General features: G+C 42.4%; 2 protein-coding genes across 2 annotated transcripts in view; one reads left to right on the forward strand and one right to left on the reverse strand.

Annotated features, from left to right (window-relative positions):
* LOC126106356 (speckle-type POZ protein-like) overlaps positions 1 to 19,442 on the reverse strand; it is a 497,553-nt gene that overhangs the window by 139,383 nt on the left and 338,728 nt on the right. The window lies entirely within an intron of this gene.
* Positions 1 to 19,442, forward strand: part of LOC126106358 (serine/threonine-protein phosphatase PP1-beta catalytic subunit) — a 78,242-nt gene that overhangs the window by 51,838 nt on the left and 6,962 nt on the right. The window contains exon 7 of the mRNA XM_049912610.1: positions 10,127 to 10,235. Coding sequence (XP_049768567.1) covers positions 10,127 to 10,225 — 99 coding nt within the window. The 3' untranslated portion in view covers positions 10,226 to 10,235. The remainder of the gene's footprint in view (positions 1 to 10,126; positions 10,236 to 19,442) is intronic.

Genomic DNA, 19,442 nt, shown 5'->3' on the forward strand with positions numbered 1-19,442 from the left:
CACAAGCCTTGAAAAAAGTCTGACAACGTTCAAGAACAAGGAAATTGCTGATAGCACTCTTTGATATTAAAGGATTAGTTCACCATGAGTATGTTCCTCCATGTCAGGCAGTGAGCCAACCTCTGTGCATCGAAGTCTTGAAACGTTTATGACAAGCAATTCAACATTGCCGTCCTGATTTGTACCATTCTGAGGACTGGTTACAACTGCATCACAATGCAAGATCCGATACTGCTTTACCTGTTATTGAGTATATGGAGTGAAGAAAAGTTTTAAAAGTTGTAGTTTCCTACATCTTTCATCACCTTACCCATCTATTTTTCACAGCCCCCCTCCCACCTCTGTTATGTACAATGCACTTACCTTCTCACTCTTATTAACTCATGCATGATGTTTATGCAGTAATCTCTGACCTGCGTATTATCCTGTCTTCCACTTTTAAGCTCTCAGGTTTTCAAATCTCGTCTGATGCAGTCTCCAGCCATCAGTCTTTCCTTCTCATCCCATGCGGTAAGTCTTCCCTGATCTTCTGTTCTGGATCACTTTCCTGAAATCTACCCATTTTCCTAGACCTCTCCAGTCCTTTCCCTTCACTCTTCTCCCTTCCCCTTCAACCCTCCTGCCTGGAGGAGCCACTGGTTCCGAAAGCTTACCTAATTACAACCTCCTTTTGTGTGTGTATTCTGCCACCGCATGGTGAGTCGAGTATCTGGCCAGACATACTGTTATGCCGTCCCACATCAACCATATTCGCCCTACCTCTCGCCTTGCGATTTTCTTATTTCCACAAGTGAAAATGTGATTGTAAGGAAAGCTTCATCAAGATATCACTTACATTCAACAGGCTGTGACAAATGATCTAACAAGCATTGCAGTTGAAAGTTTCCCTGATTGCTTTCAAGATCTCCAGAAATGTTGACAACTGTGTATAGATAACCAAGGGGCTATTTCAGTAGGATCTAGGATCAGTATTTGGCAAGTGCCATTTTCTATTTCTTTTTCTTTTAAACTTGTCCTGGAACTTATCTGACGAAGGTAGAACTTGGCTTCATGCCCTAGATAGGTGCATATGATGGTTTTGTTTTACCAGACGGAAGTTAGAATGCGTACAGGGTTTCCAACACTTGTTGATATTTTTCGACCAGTTGAAATACTTCATAAACTAAAATACTATTCAAGGAAAACAGAAATATTACTATAAGACAGTGCCTGGATTTTTGAATGGATTACATTTTGAGGTTGACACATTCTAGAATACTTAAGAGGACACCAATTTTGAATTGCACGGTTCTCAGAAAAGATAAGATGGTTTTTAGAAAGATGGAATGGAGGCTTTCAAATAAGGTATATTGATCCCAAAACACATACTTATCCAGAGGGGTCAGATTTTAACAGTGCATGTGGGTTTCACAAATTGTTAATTTTGAATATTTCTCTAAGTCAGATGTTTCTGCATGAACTGTCTACACCGTTATCAGCAGACTGTAAAATAGAAACTGAACTACAAAGTTTTGAGGAATACAGTGTGGATAAGACTTTGGAGATTTCATACGTGCATGGATATGTATTACGTATGGATGGGGGTGCAGAAAAAGCTGATATTGCGAGGGGTATTATTGCTGTTAGAACTACTTTACCTTCCTTTGTTTCAATGACACTTTTGGAAGCCTATCTCCTAAGTGTTACTCACCAAGAGCGGATGGTTTGATATTATTGACCTTTGGCTTCTTGGGAGAGAGCTATGCAAATATATAGATAGGAAATCTACTGAAGACATTTTCCTGAAGATTGAATGTGGAAAATATTTTGGGATGTCAGATGGTGGGATTGGGGCCTACATCGTCTAATGGCAGTGAAACGAGAGTCACATGCATAATAATGTATTTAAATGTTAATATTTATTCTGGATATAATAATACATCAGTACTCAATTTTTTATTCATTTAAAAATTCGATAAGCCATCATCTGTGGATATGCACCCTGATGTTTTTATCATGTAATAATTGAATCTTTAAATTTCCGGAGTGCAGCAACATAACACACACACACACACACACACACACACACACACACACACACACAGTGTGGCTTCAGTTGCCAGAGACAGTAGTGGTGTGTGTGAGTTGCATTTGTTTGTGAGTGTGTGCATGTGTGTGCATCAGTCATCTATTTTTGACGAAGACCTTGGTGGCCGAAATATTTCCTATATGGTGAGTAGCAACTTTCGTTTCCAATAATATTGTTAAATTTAATATTTTTGCTATGGTGTTGATCAATGTTATGTTATTGGTGTCATTATTAACTGAGCAATGTGTCTAGGAGTTTATTAAAAAAAGTGTCAAACACAAAGTTCATTTGTTTTGTCAAAGATGACTCGATGCTCCACGAGGCAGGGGTTTAAAAGATGCCCTGCGAGTTTGCCCTTCCGTATATTGTGCAAACGATTTGTACTGTTCAGGAAACATGTGTCAAACACAATAGGTACACCCGACTCTTACAGTCCATTAAATCGGCTGTGGCAGAAAATTGCATTGACACCGGCCATTTAGTGCAGTATGAAAGTGTTGAAATTGTAGCACGGAATCTATCTTTTTGGAACCTGGTGGTGAAAGCAGCAGTTGAATTTTTTTGGTAAAAGATTTAATTAACAGATTTAAATCAATCTAGACAAATCATGAAATCCAGTGCTTTCTTTAATATACTTGCAAAGACATCATAACAATGCTACAAGAAGAAGAAATAGCTTATCCATGGATAATGTGCAAACTGGATAATCTGCACCTAGATTATCGGGAGCTTGCTTTACTAGCAAAAATTACATCCTAAACTCAAGTAGCTGGCAGCTTCGTAACATTGAGCGATGTTCATCTGGAGACTTCTGTTCACGTCCTATATCTTATGTAAGAATAATGAAGGTGACTTTTCCCACTTACACTATAATATTTATTTGAGAAGGAAAGTTGCTACTTACCATATAGCGAGGAGGCTGAGTCGCGATAGGCACAACAAAAAGATTCACACAATTATAGCTTTTGGCCATTAAGGCCTTTGTCAGCAATAGACACACATGCACGCGCGCACACGCAAACGCAACTTGCACACATGTCTGCAAGTTGTGTGTGTGTGTGTGTGTGTGTGTGTGTGTGTGTGTCTGCATCTATTGCTGGCACAGGCCTTAATGGCCGAAAGCTATAATTGTGTGAATCTTTTTGTTGTGCCTATCACGACTCAGCATCTCCGCTGTATGGTGAGTAGTAACTTTCCCTCTCTAATATTGTTACATTCCATCCTGGATTTTCCATTGCTTGATTTGTGATATTTGTTTAGGCCTTTTATGGTCACACAACCAATTTTGGTTTTTGTAGCCATTTTCAAGTTTTCTCCTACATCATTAATAAATATGCTGTAAATAACAATTTGAAAATTCACTGTCTCTTACGGAAACACCGAAAATTCAACTGTGGTGGCACATTTATTATTATACAGACATCAAAATTGTGAGTAACAGTTATGCTTGTTTGCTGCAGCACATGTTACAAAACAGCATGTGACAGTGTGCCATTTTAAAAAGTACACAACATTATGAATCTGAAATAATCAGATGACAGTGTGAACGTAAAAGCTCGTTTACGTGATGACACATGCTTGCGCCACTTGTTCCGTACAATGAGTTGCACACAAGTAGTTTCGTATCTGACTGTAGACATGGTGTGACCATTGTACACTTATGATTCATCATTTTGTGAGTGCCGTAGTCATATGTAAAATGAAAGTTTTGGCAGCTGTACAAAATGTGGCAGAGTTAACCTTATTTGCATGAAATTGCTGCACAAGACCAAGGATGGAAAAAAAGAACCGTGTTTGAGTTCCTGATTACATAAAGAAAAGATGTCAACTTAGTGGTTACTCACAAAGCTTCCTGAAAGAAATTTTACTGGAAGACTCTAAAATTTATTTTAATGATCTGTACTGTAGTTCGTCAATGGGAAGCACTTCTGTAATGTTTTAAATAAATTAATAATGATTGAAGAATTCAGGTTTCCTGATTTTTTTATAGACTTTTATTCTGTCAGTTATTTTCCTTAAATAAGAATCACCAACTCAGACCTCAGGATTTTAGCCTCATAGATATGGGCTGTTGCACAGCTAGATGTTTTGCTTGCCTGAATTTTTCGTAATTCATTTGTGTATGTACACTGTTAATTGTAATTGAAAGGGCTTTGCTGTGCATCTCACGTATTACCTATGAAACCATGTTCAGATTGCGTACAACAGTTTCAAGCGCAGCAACAAGTCGCTGCTCATTTTTGTAGTCATCGTTGTTAAAATCCGACAAATACCTGTGCATAGCATTAATACCCAAAAAGCAAACAATGGCCTCCATTCCCCACTTAAAATTTCAGTTTGTTTACTCTCTACCAACACATCTAGCCTCAGTACTCGTGCAGCTAGTGTCGCCAAAGTTGGAAAAAGCCAAAAATGTTTAGTTTCGCCAACGAGTTGCGCAGATATGTGCCAGGCATGCATAGTGGCCAGTAGCGCAGTTCTGTACAAACCAGTATCATTGTGTAAACTAGGCTTAACATAGCTGCCAAAGAGTTACCATAAGCAATGTCAAAATATGCTAATACTTAAAATGGGAAATAGCTGTGCCCCCCCCCCCCCCCCCCCACACACACACACACACAGCCACTGTTGTCTCTGCATGCTGCAGCCATACTGTAGTGAGTAGCAATCTCGGCTTGGGTTAGCTGGGGTGGGTAGTGGAAGTACAGAAGAGATGTGGTGTGGGGGAGGATGAATGGTAGCAGTTAGGGGTGCTGTATCACTGCTTGAGGGAGTGTGCAGGAATGTTAGTCAGGATGGTAGGCTCCTAGTGCAGCATTGGAAGAGCAGTGCTGCTGGAGGGTAAGGGAAAAGAGAGAAGCAGAGAAAAGGAAAGGATTGTGCCAGTGAGCTGGGACAGAACATATCTGTGAGGCTGGAGTGAGAGCAAGGAAAGGGGTAGATGCAGACGGGTGGCACAAAGATTAATGAAGGTTGAGACAGACTGGGAAACACCAGAAGACAGTGCAAATGGTAGACAAATTTAAATACCTGGGAGAATTTATCACAGGAAGGAACAGGAGCAAGAAAGGAATAAGAGAGAGGATAAAAAGATGTCAGCCTTCTGCATGATGAGAGAGATACACATTAAAAAGAATATATCCACAGAGGCAACGGTGAGGAATGCACTATTATATGCTGCTGAGATGATGACACTCGGGAAAATGGGGCAGAACAACTAGAGAAAGAAGAGAGAAAAATACCAAATCCCAAAAGAGGCGGAGACGGATGGATGCGAAGACCAAGGGAAGAACTGTACTGGAACAGGAGAGGAATGTCCAGGAAAATCAGACTCAAAATCGCAAGGTTTGCTGGACGTATAATTAGGATGAGTATGGACAGAATGACAGTGTGTGGGAAACAGCAGGGAGGACAAGGGGAAAGACAGGAACCAAATGGGTTTCCAGAATGAGATTTTCACTCTGCAGCGGAGTGTGCGCTGATATGAAACTTCCTGGCAGATTAAAACTGTGTGCCCAACCGAGACTCTAACTCGGGACCTTTGCCTTTCACGGACAAGTTCTCTACCATCTGAGCTACCGAAGCACGACTCATGCCCGGTACTCACAGCTTTACTTCTGCCAGTACTTCGTCTCCTACCTTCCAAACTTTACAGAAGCTCTCCTGTGATCCTTGCAGACCTAGCACTCCTGAAAGAAAGGATATTGCGGAGACATGGCTTAGCCACAGCCTGGGGGATGTTTCCAGAATGAGATTTTCACTCTGCAGCAGAGTGTGCGCTGATATGAAACTTCCTGGCAGATTAAAACTGTGTGCCCGACCGAGACTTGAACTCGGGACCTTTGCCTTTCGCGGGCAAGTGCTCTACCATCTGAGCTACGGAAGCACAACTCACGCCCAGTGAGCTGTGAGTACTGGGCGTGAGTCGTGCTTCGGTAGCTCAGATGGTAGAGCACTTGCCCGCGAAAGGCAAAGGTCCCGAGTTCGAGTCTCGGTCGGGCACACAGTTTTAATCTGCCAGGAAGTTTCAACCAAATGGGTTGTTGAACTTTGGAAGGACTGGTTGGAATTGGGGATCAAGGTTGAAGGAAAGGAAAATTGGAGGAACAAATATACACCAACCAATATGCTAGGGATCAATGACAGAGAATAATATGGGAAAAGATTAGTGTGTTACCAGTGGAGCTGACAGGAGAAAAGGACACTGAAGATCTCTGAAGAAGAGTGGGAGAGAAAGAGAAAGAATGAAGAGGTTCTGGGAGAAGAGTAGGAAAATGCAATCCACAAAGAGGCTGCTTGTGGTCCTACAGAGGCCGTAACACAAAGAGGAGGAGGAGGAGGAGGAGGAGGAGGAGGAGACAAAGGTGTTACAGGAAAGGAGGATATAGTGCAGGGAGAGTTCTCATTTGCGCAGTTCAGAAAAGCTAGTCTGATGGAAATAATTCAGATGGCACAGGCTGTAAAGCAGTCATTAAAGTCAATCACACATTGGTACATGTCATACTCAGCAATCGGATGGTCCATCTGTCTCTTGGGCACAGTTTAGTGGTAGCTGTTCATCCCAACAGACAGCTTGTTAGTGATCAAGTGGCATTTTATGTGGGCATGGCAACTAACAAATGGCTGCCTGCGGGAACAGCCACCTCCAAACTGTGCCCAAGGGACAGCTTAACTGTCCAGTTACTGAGTATGCCACGTAGCATTGTATGCTTGACTTCAATGACTGTTTCACAACCTGTGCCATCTGGATTCTTTCCACCAAACCAGCTTTTCTGAATTGAGTGAGTGAGAGTGCTCTTTGAAACTTGTCCTTTGTTCTCGTAAGCCAGTTGGTATTCAAATCCAAGTTGAAAGGTTTCCTTATGACTCGTACCTATTCTGTACAGCAATTTCTTGTAACACCTATGAACCTTCCTTTGTAATGTATTGTTTATTCGTACACTTTTTTCTTTTTATTAATTTTTTTGTTTTGAAAAATTTAGAAACAGCATTCTGTAAGTTTAGGTACTGATTTGTTCCATGACCAAGTAACTTTCATCGCGTTAGTCCCTTGGAATTAAATAAATAAAATAAAAACTAATAATAGTGGTCCCTTTCTGCTTGCCTTCTTTGCAGACCTTAACTACATTGTATACAAATTTTCTGCTCTTAGATCGTATCACTTGCAGTGATTGATTGGAGGGAGATATCCATTGTGCTTTGCTGTATTAATTAATTTAATCCTTCCCAAATATAACTTGAGGTGTAGCAGATCTGAACAGTCCCCATTCCTTAGTGTTTGGAGTCATGTTTGTTGCCCACCCTGCTTCTTCTCTTTTCCATTCTCCAATGTCTTTCCTTGACCTCTCTTGCCATCTACACTTACGGCATTCGTTTATTTTAACAATCTTTTAACTTTAGCTGGACATAGGCAAACCTTTTAACCTGTCAGTTGCAATAGCCTTCTCAGAGGCTTTACATTTAAATTTTTCTGAATGGCTGTATCTCAAATGCTGTCACTCCAGAAAAAATACAGGGGGGAGTTCTGTAAAAGAACGGGCCCACAAAATTACAGATTAATATCCTTATTGTCAGTTTGCTGCATATTCTAACTATAAGAGCTCCTGTCCATGAATCTACATCTACATCCATACTCCACAAGCCACCTGACGGTGTGTGGCAGAGGGTACCTTGAGTACCTCTATCGGTTCTCCCTTCTATTCCAGTCTCGTATTGTTCATGGAAAGAAGGATTGTCGGTATGCCTCTGTGTGGGCTCTAATCTCTCTGATTTTACGCTCATGGTCTCTTCATGAAATATACGTCGGAGGGAGCAATATACTGCCTGACTCCTCGGTGAACGTATGTTCTCGAAACTTCAACAAAAGCCCGTACCGAGCTACTAAGTGTCTCTCCTGCAGAGTCTTCCACTGGAGTTTATCTATCATCTCCGTAACGCTTTCGCGATTACTAAATGATCCTGTAACGAAGTGCGCTGCTCTCTGTTGGATCTCTCTCTCTCTCTCTCTCTCTCTCTCTCTCTCTCTCTCTCTCTCTCTCTATCAACCCTATCTGGTACAGATCCCACACTGCTGAGCAGTATTCAAGCAGTGGGCGAACAAGTGTACTGTAACTTACTTCCTTTGTTTTCGGATTGCATTTCCTTAGGGTTGTTCTAATGAATCTCGGTCTGACATCTGCTTTACCTACGATCAACTTTGTATGATCATTCCATTTTAAATCACTCCTAATGCCTACTCCCAGATAATTCATGGAATTCACTACTTCCAGTTGATGACCTGCTATATTGTAGCTAAATAAGGGATCTTTCTTTCTATGTATTCGCAGCACATTACACTTGTCTACATTGAGATTCAATTGCCATTCCCTGCACCATCCGTCAATTCGTTGCAGATCCTCCTGCATTTCAGTACAATTTTCCATTATTACAATCTCTCGATATACCACAGCATCATCCGCAAAAAGCCTCAGTGAACTCCCGATGTCATCCACAAGGTCATTTATGTATATGCCTCATCACAGAATTAAAAAGATTTTCTTGTGCAAAACTCAGATTGCACTTTCCTCGCCAATATCCTGTGAATTGTGGATGAATGGTGGCAGACAGATTCTCTATTCCTAGCTTTCCAGAAAGCATTTGACACTGTGCCATACTTCATACTGTTAACAAAAGGCCAAGCATGTGGAATAGGTTCCCAGGTAGGTGAGTGGCTCGAAGACATAAGTGACAGATCGGAGATGACGGTATCATCAGGAGTGCCATAGGGATGAGTGATAGGACCACTTTTATTATCTATATAAATTAATGATGTGACTGATAGTGAGCAGCAGTCTGTGACTATTTGCTGACAAACTGTAGTGTGCAGAAAAGTGTCATTGTTGAGTGACTGTAGAAGCATACCAAATGGTTAGGTGTGGAATGTAATGCACCTACCATTGTACCGGAATTGTATATGGGTGGACTATTTAGGCTAAAAGCTTTTGTGGTCACTGTAACTTAACCTCCGTTAGCTATTTGACTGGACTGAGTTGCTGTATCTTGAGGCAGCACACTCAGTTCTTGAAGATGCAAAGTCCGTGCCAGGTGGAAATCTCAAACACCCATTACTACAAAATAAATTCTTGTACTGCTTCTGTATTGCACATGTATTTTATCCCAGTTATGATATTCTGTATTAGATTTTACTGTAGCAAGGCTTTAACAAAGGCTTGACATAGCTAACAATACATATATGCCTTCTTCATTTAGCTCTGTATGTCTTCTGTGTGTCTCCATTGACCTGTGTCATCACGACCATTGTCTTGCGAGGCGAGATTCTGTGGCCTGCAGCGAATCTCTGAGGTGGGGCAGTGTTCTCAGGGAATAACTTTCCCTATGAGCAGATGTCTCCATGTGCAGGAAATGTAGGTGCCTTGGTGATATGCTGTGTCCTCCTTTTCGCTCATGACATGCACAAAAGAAACGAAATTTCTCGCAAGATAGGTGGTCCAAAATACTTACTAAAATAATGCTTATTCAAGGTCACGAGTATCCAGGATGTAGATGGATCAGTGCATATTTAACAGTGAAGACAAATAACAGCGGTGCTTCTCAAGTGCTTATGATTTGTGGAAGGGCAAATAATTTTATGCTCTGCCTGAGTTTTGATAGCACATAGATCTTGGTTCTTAGTCTATTTTTATTTCTGAATCTTTTCCTATACCTAGTGGATTTCCTGCCCTTCAGCTGATATACATGTTACCCTTCTTTTCCTGTTTCCTGTCTTTCACCTAAGGGAAAAACTTCGCGAAATTTCTAGACCCTAGAGATTAAACTGTGTTTTTTGAGCCTGTCAACTCTCTAGAGTAATTCCTGTTGTAGTAGCCGTTAGACGCTTTTGTCCCAGATTTCGACATTTTTTACATTCACTTTATCAAAAAACTTTTTAGACTAGTAATGTGAAGGCATGGCAATAACCATTTTGTGGTTCCGTGGGAACTAAACAATTATTCATATTGATATAAAGAAGTGCCTCATAGCTCACTAAATTAACTCGCTGAACTTATTTTCCTGTTCCAGATTTTAAAACCATCAGAAAAGAAGGCAAAATACCAGTATGCAGGAATGAATTCTGGGCGACCAGCAACACCCCATAGGAACCCAGCAAAAAAGAAATAAAGTGTGACAGGTTAGTAGTGAATTAGTACTATACCCGGCATACAGTTATTAAATTCACCACTCCCTCTCATTTTAGACACTAATTTAGTTAAATTAAAGGTTTCAGTGTAATTTGTCATTGGTCCAGATGAGATCTGTAATGTTTTTTTTTTAAGAATATCGCTGCCATTGTGGGGAAACTGGTTGTAGAATGCGTTGATGGAGCACATTCTTGGCATAGGGCATGTCATTCAAATATAATATAATGGTAATGGTGATTGTGTGTTTGATGGCAAGGGCCAGTTGGGTGAATTTATCACAGGCATTGACCTCAAGATGGAATAAATTCTTATGTAAAAGAATGGGTACCAGCAGAAAGCAGATTTAGTAAGTACTAACCAGCTAGAAAGAAACTGAAAGTTCAGATTCGGTGGGTACGGTGAGGCAATATGTCCTTGGTATAATAATTAATTATAAAAAGCTGATCTTGAGAATTATGTCCTGTAGCAACTTCTGAACTGGTCAAATGAAGTGCTTTCTTTTTCAAGTGGCGGTTCCGCCAATATGTCTTGGATTAGTAAAATCGTTGCTAGTGAGAATCAATTATGCTTACCAGAATCTCACATATTTGTTCAAAACAATGACAATATTGAGTGAATTTATAAAATTTTTGTTGCATAAATACAAACAATGCTGAGAAGTGAAGGTCAACAACAGAGAAATTGCAGCAATTAGCTGAGTCAGTGGTGAAAATATTTATGTAAAGGCTCTCCTTTTTTATTGGGAACAAACTGTTGAATTGTGTATTTGTGTGGGTGGGGTTGGGTGTGGGTTTGTTGCTGTGGGTGTGCCTGCTGCGTAGTTTCTCCGTTTTCCCTTTGCAGAGTGGTGATCTAATATGGCAATGTAACTTCTTGATAGATTAAGAACTGTGTGCTGGACAAGACTCAAACCTGTGACCTTTACCTTAAACAGGCAAGTATACTGCTGACTGAGCTATTCGAGCATGATTCACGATTTGCTCTCACAGCCTCACTTCCATCGATACCTCTTCTCCTACCTCCCAGATGTGTCAGAAGAGGAAGTGGGTGGTTCAGTCAATAGAGTGCTTGTTCGTAAAAGTCATATGTCCCAGGTTTATATCTTGGTCCAGCATGCAGATTTAATCTGTTGGAATGTTTCAGATCAGTGCACAATCCACTGTTGAGTGAAAATTCATTCTGGTAATGTGGCAGTATTCTATGTTGCGGTATGTAGAACCACACTGAATACACTTTTCCAACATTTGCACTGTTGTCTTAGAAGATACCATTGCCACTTGGTGAAGTTTTTTTTTTGTTGTTGTTACCAATCCAAATGTCAGTCCACAATTTTACTGCCTCCATTGTATGTCTCTCATAAGAGTAATGAAATTGAGATTAGGGCAGATCGAGAGGTGGTGATTTTGCTCCTCCTTTCATACTCAAATAGAACAGTACATGAGAAGGAAAGTTGCTACTCAACTTAAAGATTCACACAATCATAGCTTTCGGCCATTCAGGCCTTTGTCAGCAGTACACACACGCACACGCGCACGCGAGGGCAACTTGCACACACACACGTCTGCAGTCTCTGAGAGCTGAAACTACACTGCGAGCAGCAGCTCCAGTGCATGATGGGAGTGGCGACTGGGTGGGGGTAAGGAGGAGGCTGGGGTGGGGAGGGGGAAGGATAGATGGTGGGAGTGGCAGACAGTGAAGTGTTGCAGCTTAGATGGACGGTAGGAGAGAAGGTGCAGAGGGGGAGGGGGTAAGTAACGGAAAGGAGAGAAATAAAAATAAAAATAAATTAAAAGACTGGGTTTGGCAGTGAAATGATGGCTATGTAGTGCTGGAATGGGAACTGGGTGGGGGCTGGATGGGTGAGAACAGTGACTAACGAAGGTTGAGGCCAGGAGGGTTATGTGAACGTAGGATTTATTGCAGGGTAAGTTCCCACCTGAACAATTCAGAAAAGCTGGTGTTGGTGGGAAGGAACCATATGGCACAGGCTGTGAAGCGGTCATTGGGATGAGGAGTATCATGTTTGGCAGCGTGCGCGGCTACAGGGTGGTCCACTTGTTTTTCGGCCACAGTTTGTCAGTGGCCATTCGTGTGGACAGACAGCTTGTTGGTTGTCATGCCTACGTAGAATGCAGCACAGTGGTTGCAGCTTAGCTTGTAAATCACATGACTGGTTTCACAGGTAGCCCTGCCTTTGATGGGATAGGTGATGTAAGTGACTGAACTGGAGTAGGTGGTGGAAGGAGGATGTATGGGACAGGTCTTGAATCTAGGTCTATTACAGGGGTATGAGCCATGAGGTAAGGGATTGGGAGCAGGGGTTGTGTAAGGATGGATGAGTATATTGTGTAGGTTCGATGGACGGCAGAATACCATGGGAGGAGGGATGGGAAGGATAGAGGGTAGGCTATTTCTCATTTCAGGGCATGACAAGAGGTAATCGAAACCCTGGCGGAGAATGTAATTCAGTTGCTCCAGTCCCAGATGGTACCGAGTTAAGAGGGGAATGCTCCCCTGTGGCTGGACTGTGGGACTTTGGGACGTCATGGGAGACTGGAAAGATGAGGCGTGGGAGATTTGTTTTTGTTCAAGGATGGGTGGATAACTACAGTCAGTGAAGGCTTCAGTGAGACCCTCAGTATATTTAGAGAGGGACTGCTCGTCACTGCAGATGCGACAACCACGAGTGGTTAGGCTGTACGGAAGGGACTTCTTAGTATGAAACGGGTGGCAGCTATTGAAGTGGAGTATTTGCTGGTGGTTAGTAGGTTTGATATGTTCGGAGGTACTGATGTAGCCATCTCTGAGGTGGAGGTCAACATCTAGGAAGGTGGCTTGTAGGATTGAGTAGGACCAGGTGAAGCAAATGGGAGAGAAGTTGTTGAGGTTCTGGAGGAATGTGAATAAGGTATCCTCACCTTCAATCCAGATGGCAAAGATGTCATCAATGAATCTAAACAAGGTGAGGGGTTTAGGATTCTGTGTTTTTAGGAAGGATTCCTCTAGATGGCCCGTGAACAGGTTAGCATAGGATGGTGTCATGCAGGATTTGTTTGTAGGTAATGCCTTCAAACGAGAAGTAATTGTGGGTCAGGATATAGTTGGTCATGGAGACTGGGAAGGAGGTAGTTGGTTTGGAATCCATAGGGCGTCTGGAAAGGTAGTGTTCGTTAGCAGTAAGGCCATGGGCATTAGGAATGAGTCTACAGGGAGGTGGCATTAATAGTGGTGAGCAGGGCACAGTGTGGTAAAGGGAAAGGGAAAGGAACTGTGGAAAGTCGGTCGAGGAAATGGTTTGTATCTTTTATATAAGAGCATAGGTTCCGGGTAATAGGTTGAAGGTGTTGATCTACGAGAGCAGAGATTCTGTCAGTGGGGGCACAGTAACTGGCCACAGAAATATCAGTCCTTTCCAAAGGCCTCACCTTTTTCCCCACTCCCAAATTCAACCATGCTGGACTAGTTAAAGACCTTCTCTCCTTCTCCCGGCCCCTACAATGGAAACACTTTTTCGCCACCAACCCAACCAATCAGACTCAATCAAAGACCAATATTGAACCTTGCCTAACTCAGTTCACTCCTCCATCTCCACCCCCTGTTAACTTTCCAGAATTTCTTATCCTTGAACCTTGCCTCACCATCATTCCCCAAATCCCTTAACACGCATACTAACCTTACATCCACAGAAAGAACCACAGTCCACCATCTAAAAACTGATCCCGATCTTATAATCCTACCTGCAGACAAAGGCTCCACCACTGTAGTTTTGAACTGCAAGGATTACATGGCAGAAGGACTCTGTCAGCTTTCAGATACTTCCACCTACAAACCATGCCACAGTGATCCCATTCCAGCAATCCAGCGGGATCTCCAGTCACTACTCAAATCCTTAGGCCCATCCCAGAACCTCTCCCGAGAATCCATCTCTCTACTTACCCCTACCACTCCCGCACTCCCACCTTCTACATGCTTCCTAAGTCCATAATCCCAACCACCCAGGACGCCCCATTGTGGCCGGTTACTGTGCCCCCACTGAGAGAATGTCTGCTCTCCTTCCCAGTCTCCACGACCAACTATATCCTGACCCACAATTACTTCTCCTTTGAAGGCATTACCTACAAACAAATCCCACATGACACCATCCTATGCTAACCTGTTCATGGGCCATCTAGAGGAATCCTTCCTAAAAACCCAGAATCCTAAACCCCTCACCTTGTTCAGATTCATTGATGACATCTTTGCCGTCTGGATTGAAGGTGAGGATAACTTATTCACATTCCTCCAGAACCTCAACAACTTCTCTCCCATTTGCTTCACCTGGTCCTACTCAACCCTACAAGCCACCTTCCTAGATGTTGACCTCCACCTCAGAGATGGCTACATCAGTACCTCCGAACATATCAAACCTACTAACCACCAGCAAATACTCCACTTCAATAGCTGCCACCCGTTTCATACTAAGAAGTCCCTTCCGTACAGCCTAACCACTCGTGGTTGTCGCATCTGCAGTGACGAGCAGTCCCTCTCTAAATATACTGAGGGTCTCACTGAAGCCTTCACTGACTGTAGTTATCCACCCATCCTTGAACAAAAACAAATCTCCCACGCCTCATCTTTCCAGTCTCCCATGACGTCCCAAAGTCCCACAGTCCAGCCACAGGGGAGCATTCCCCTCTTAACTCGGTACCATCCGGGACTGGAGCAACTGAATTACATTCTCCGCCAGGGTTTCGATTACCTCTTGTCATGCCCTGAAATGAGAAATAGCCTACCCTCTATCCTTCCCATCCCTCCTCCCATGGTATTCTGCCGTCCATCGAACCTACACAATATACTCGTCCATCCTTACACAACCCCTGCTCCCAATCCCTTACCTCATGGCTCATACCCCTGTAATAGACCTAGATTCAAGACCTGTCCCATACATCCTCCTTCCACCACCTACTCCAGTTCAGTCACTTACATCACCTATCCCATCAAAGGCAGGGCTACCTGTGAAACCAGTCATGTGATTTACAAGCTAAGCTGCAACCACTGTGCTGCATTCTACGTAGACATGACAACCAACAAGCTGTCTGTCCACACGAATGGCCACCGACAAACTGTGGCTGAATAACAAGTGGACCACCCTGTAGCTGAGCATGCTGCCAAACATGATACTCCTCATCTCAATGACCACTTCACAACCTGTGCCATATGGATCCTTCTCACCAACACCAGCTTTTCTGAATTGTGCAGGTGGGAACTTACCTGCATTAAATCCTACGTTCACGTAACGTAACTCTCCTGGCCTCAACCTTCGTTAGTCACTGTCCTCACCCATCCAGCCTCCACCCAGTTCCCATTCCAGCACTACACAGCCGTCATTTCACTGCCACACCCAGTCTTTTAATTTATTTTTATTTTTATTTCTCTCCTTTCCGTTACCCCCTCCCCCTCCGCACCTTCTCTCCTACCCTCCATCTAAGCTGCAACACTTCACTGTCCGCCACTCCCACCATACCATCCCTCCCCCTCCCCACCCCTCCCCAGCCCCCTCCTTACCCCCACCCAGTCGTCACTCCCATCATGCACTGGTGCTGCTACTCGCAGTGAACTGTCAGCTCTCTGTGACTGCAGACGTGTGTGTGTGTGTGTGTGTGTGTGTGTGTGTGTGTGTGTGTGTGTGTGTGTGTGTGTTGCTGGCAAAGGCCTTAATGGCCGAAAGCTATGATTGTGTGAATCTTTTTATTGTGCCTATTGCGACTTAGCATCTCCACTTTATGGTGAGTAGCAACTTTCCTTCTCTCATATTGTTACATTCCATCCTGGATTTTCCATTGTTTGATTGATACTCAAATAGAGTAGGACATGGAGTAGTTGACAATGGTACTAAGAACCTCCAGTATGCAGTCCACACTGGCCTCTAGTATGTGAATATAGATCCAGCCAAATTCACTCCAATGATATAGATGGCATTTCTCGCTTCTAATTTTCTCAGATTTTTTGTGTTGTGTGTAATCTGCGTTAAAATACTTACATTCCCTTGACTTCATTATGGCTGGATTTTGCAGTTACAAAAATCTGTTTGTTTCGAATTTATTATTTTTTACATACTGTTACTCTATATTGTAGTAATTCAATTTTAATTATGGATTGAGTAAAGATAAATGGTCGCAGTGTAGTGAGGTGTTGAGTGGTCGACAGCCGATAAGAGACCGAAATAATTGTTAAGTCTCTTACATTCTAATCATAGATGTATCCTACCCTGCCAGAGATATGTGAAACAAGTTGTGTCATATATCAGATCTGCTGTAACTTCCGCACAGCCTTGTGTGGGAACAGTCACCAGCAGACTGTCCTCTTGAACAAATGGCCATTGACAGACTGTAGTAAAAAGCGATGTTAACAGTCTAATGGCATAAAATACTGTTAAGCACAGTACACCAATGATAAGAGCTCGAAATTTTTTGCGATGACAATGTGTGTCTAAATCTGGATGAAATATGAAGCTTCAGGCAAAATTCGGCTTTGTCTTTGTCAGGAACATCTTACCATCACTACAAAGATGCTGAGGAATTCTGGTTTACTTAACGATGTTGTGAAGAACTCTTGAAATGAAGCTGCTAGACCTCTCCAGCTTTACAGTCCAGCAAAAATCGATGGAGATGGTCGTAGGTTGCAACCTATTCTTAGTGCTATTGGTTTCTCCCAGCTAAAGGTTAGTCAAATTTCTAACCAGGCTTATAACTCCCACAGATGGCCATTGCAAAAATTGTATTAAAATGTCTTGGATGTTCATTGAAAAAATTGGGAAAATCAGTTTGCCCAAACAATATTTTTGTCAGCCTGGATGTTGTCTGTTTACAAAACTTCCATGGAGGACACATTGAACCTGTTGACAGACAACTCTCCTCCTAAAAATATGAAGTTGTTCTGTTGTGCTTTGACCACCACTTATTTCTTCTGACGGTAATTTTTATGAAATGACTGACAGAGTGGCCAAAGATTTTCCATTGTCTCTAATAGTGGCCAGCTTCTTGCCGAGTGTTTTGAAGAGCATGCATGAAATTTTGTCCCTTTTTGTCTGTATTAATTTCATTGACAGTCAGTCATCCCTGATAAAGACAGAGGATTATGTAGAAAGCTAAAGATTTGATGCGGAAATCAAATTGCGAATGTTTTGTAAATGCTGCTAGCATTAGATGGCTGCTTCACAACCCGTGCCACATAGATCCTTCCCCAAATGAGCTGCATCAACGGGAATCATTACAATTCTTTGACACTGCAGTCCCTTTGTGTTCTCATTTGCTAGCACCTATCCCATACCCACCTCCACATCTGTCCCTAGGTCTCTCACTTCACTCCATTAATCTATGCCCATAATCTCTAGATTCTTCCTCTTATTCTGTTCCATTCTGTATTCGTGCTTCTCGAAATCTACTCTTCCACTGCCTATCCTACTCGGGCGTGTTCTACCTTCTCCTCTGCACCCCACCCCCTCCCTCCCCTGCCCCATCTTGTCCCTGCTACACACACACACACACACACACACACACACACTGAGTGAGGTGGCACAGTGGACAGCTTAGTTCTGGCCAGCCATCTTTAGGTTTTGAGTGATGTCCGTAAATCACTTAAAGCAAATTCCAGGACAGTTACTTTGAAAAGGGCATGGTCAATTTCCTTCTCCGTCCTTTCCTCACTTGAGCTAGTACTCCGTACACTAATCTTCCTTCTCTTTACACACTCTACCTGACTACCATCCTCTGCTGTCTGCCCTCTGCAGTCCCCTGGTGTAATTTTTAATAATTTGTTTGCAAATGCTTTGTTTTAAAACTGCAAAGAGCTGCTGTTGCGATAATTCTTTATTTACTACCAGTTTTGATCTTCTGATCATCTTCAGATATCATAAAATTTTGAAAATTGACATTGCTTGCATGACAGTGTTTCAACTGTGCCATAAAAAATAAATAAAAACAATCGTGCATTGTTGCTGTCAGTAGTAAAATCCATTATACTATTGATAAGACACACAGACACCATTCACAGATGAGATCTTAGGCCTAAAAACTGGCTCATAGTTTCCTGCGAGGCAGTATGAGGAGCTACCTAATGACCGTGGGACACACGATTAGCATGTCATCGATCCCTTCAGTTAATATTGCCAGTAGATGAATTCTGATGGAGGGCCCCCACCCCACTTTTTTTTTTATTGAAGCAGCTCTTCATTTGGCCTCATGAGTCTGAGTGGACCCCCATTAGTCCTCCCTAGCTTAGAAAAAATTTGGAGGTGGTACTGGGAATCAAATACAGGTTCTTCTACACCAAAAACAGCGATGCTAACCATTTGGGTAGTCACTGTAAATAGTAAAATATCGTGATTATGTTTTGGTCATAAGTCCAACTGATGTTGATGCAGCTCTCCACTGTAGTCTGTCCTGTGCCAACCTCATCATCTCTATATAACTACAGCAACCTACATCCATTTGTCTGCTTTCTGTATTAGAACCTTAGTCCCCCCCCTCTCCCAGGAAGTTTTAACACTTTGGGCTAACTGCACCAATGTCAATTAAAAAGCAAGATGTCCTCCAGTTATGTCATCACATTTAAATCTTAATTGTGATTAAGTTTTCTCAGCACTGCACTAATGCAGGTTAGAAAAAGGAATGTGCCCACTGTACATGCTCAGATAATAATAATTGTAGTCTGTGGTACTTACCTATAAAACCTCCTTGGTACTTAGTCACACTTTTCAGTTTATCATAACTTTGGTATTGTTACTGCACTATGAAGTGCAACTAACAGATGCTGAATTTCTCAAAATTTGAAACCAATGTCCTTTTAGAGCTGGCCAGCTGTAATGTAAATAATTTAGAATGCAAAAAAATGGATGAGTGTAGTGTTAGGGAGAAACTTGAGGTGTCGTCAAATACAGTAACACAGTCTTACAACAGGCCACAAAACAACAGTGTTCCATATTATTAAATTGTGGTCGTTGACAGTTTGGCAGTTAAATGACAAATAAGATCTCCTACTGTAGGAAAAGTTCCACATTATACCTCATAATAGACTGAATCCTTCTGTGAGTACAGTCCACAGTACCAATGACTCCAGGAAATCCATCAAGTACTCTGAAACCATCCATCTCAAAGTGTAATTCTGCTGGAGGACAAAACTTTATGTATTGTGGAGACTTCGCTGCAATGATCCCCAAT

This window comes from Schistocerca cancellata, chromosome 10 (genome assembly GCF_023864275.1).
Source record: "Schistocerca cancellata isolate TAMUIC-IGC-003103 chromosome 10, iqSchCanc2.1, whole genome shotgun sequence".
Lineage (NCBI taxonomy): Eukaryota > Metazoa > Arthropoda > Insecta > Orthoptera > Acrididae > Schistocerca > Schistocerca cancellata.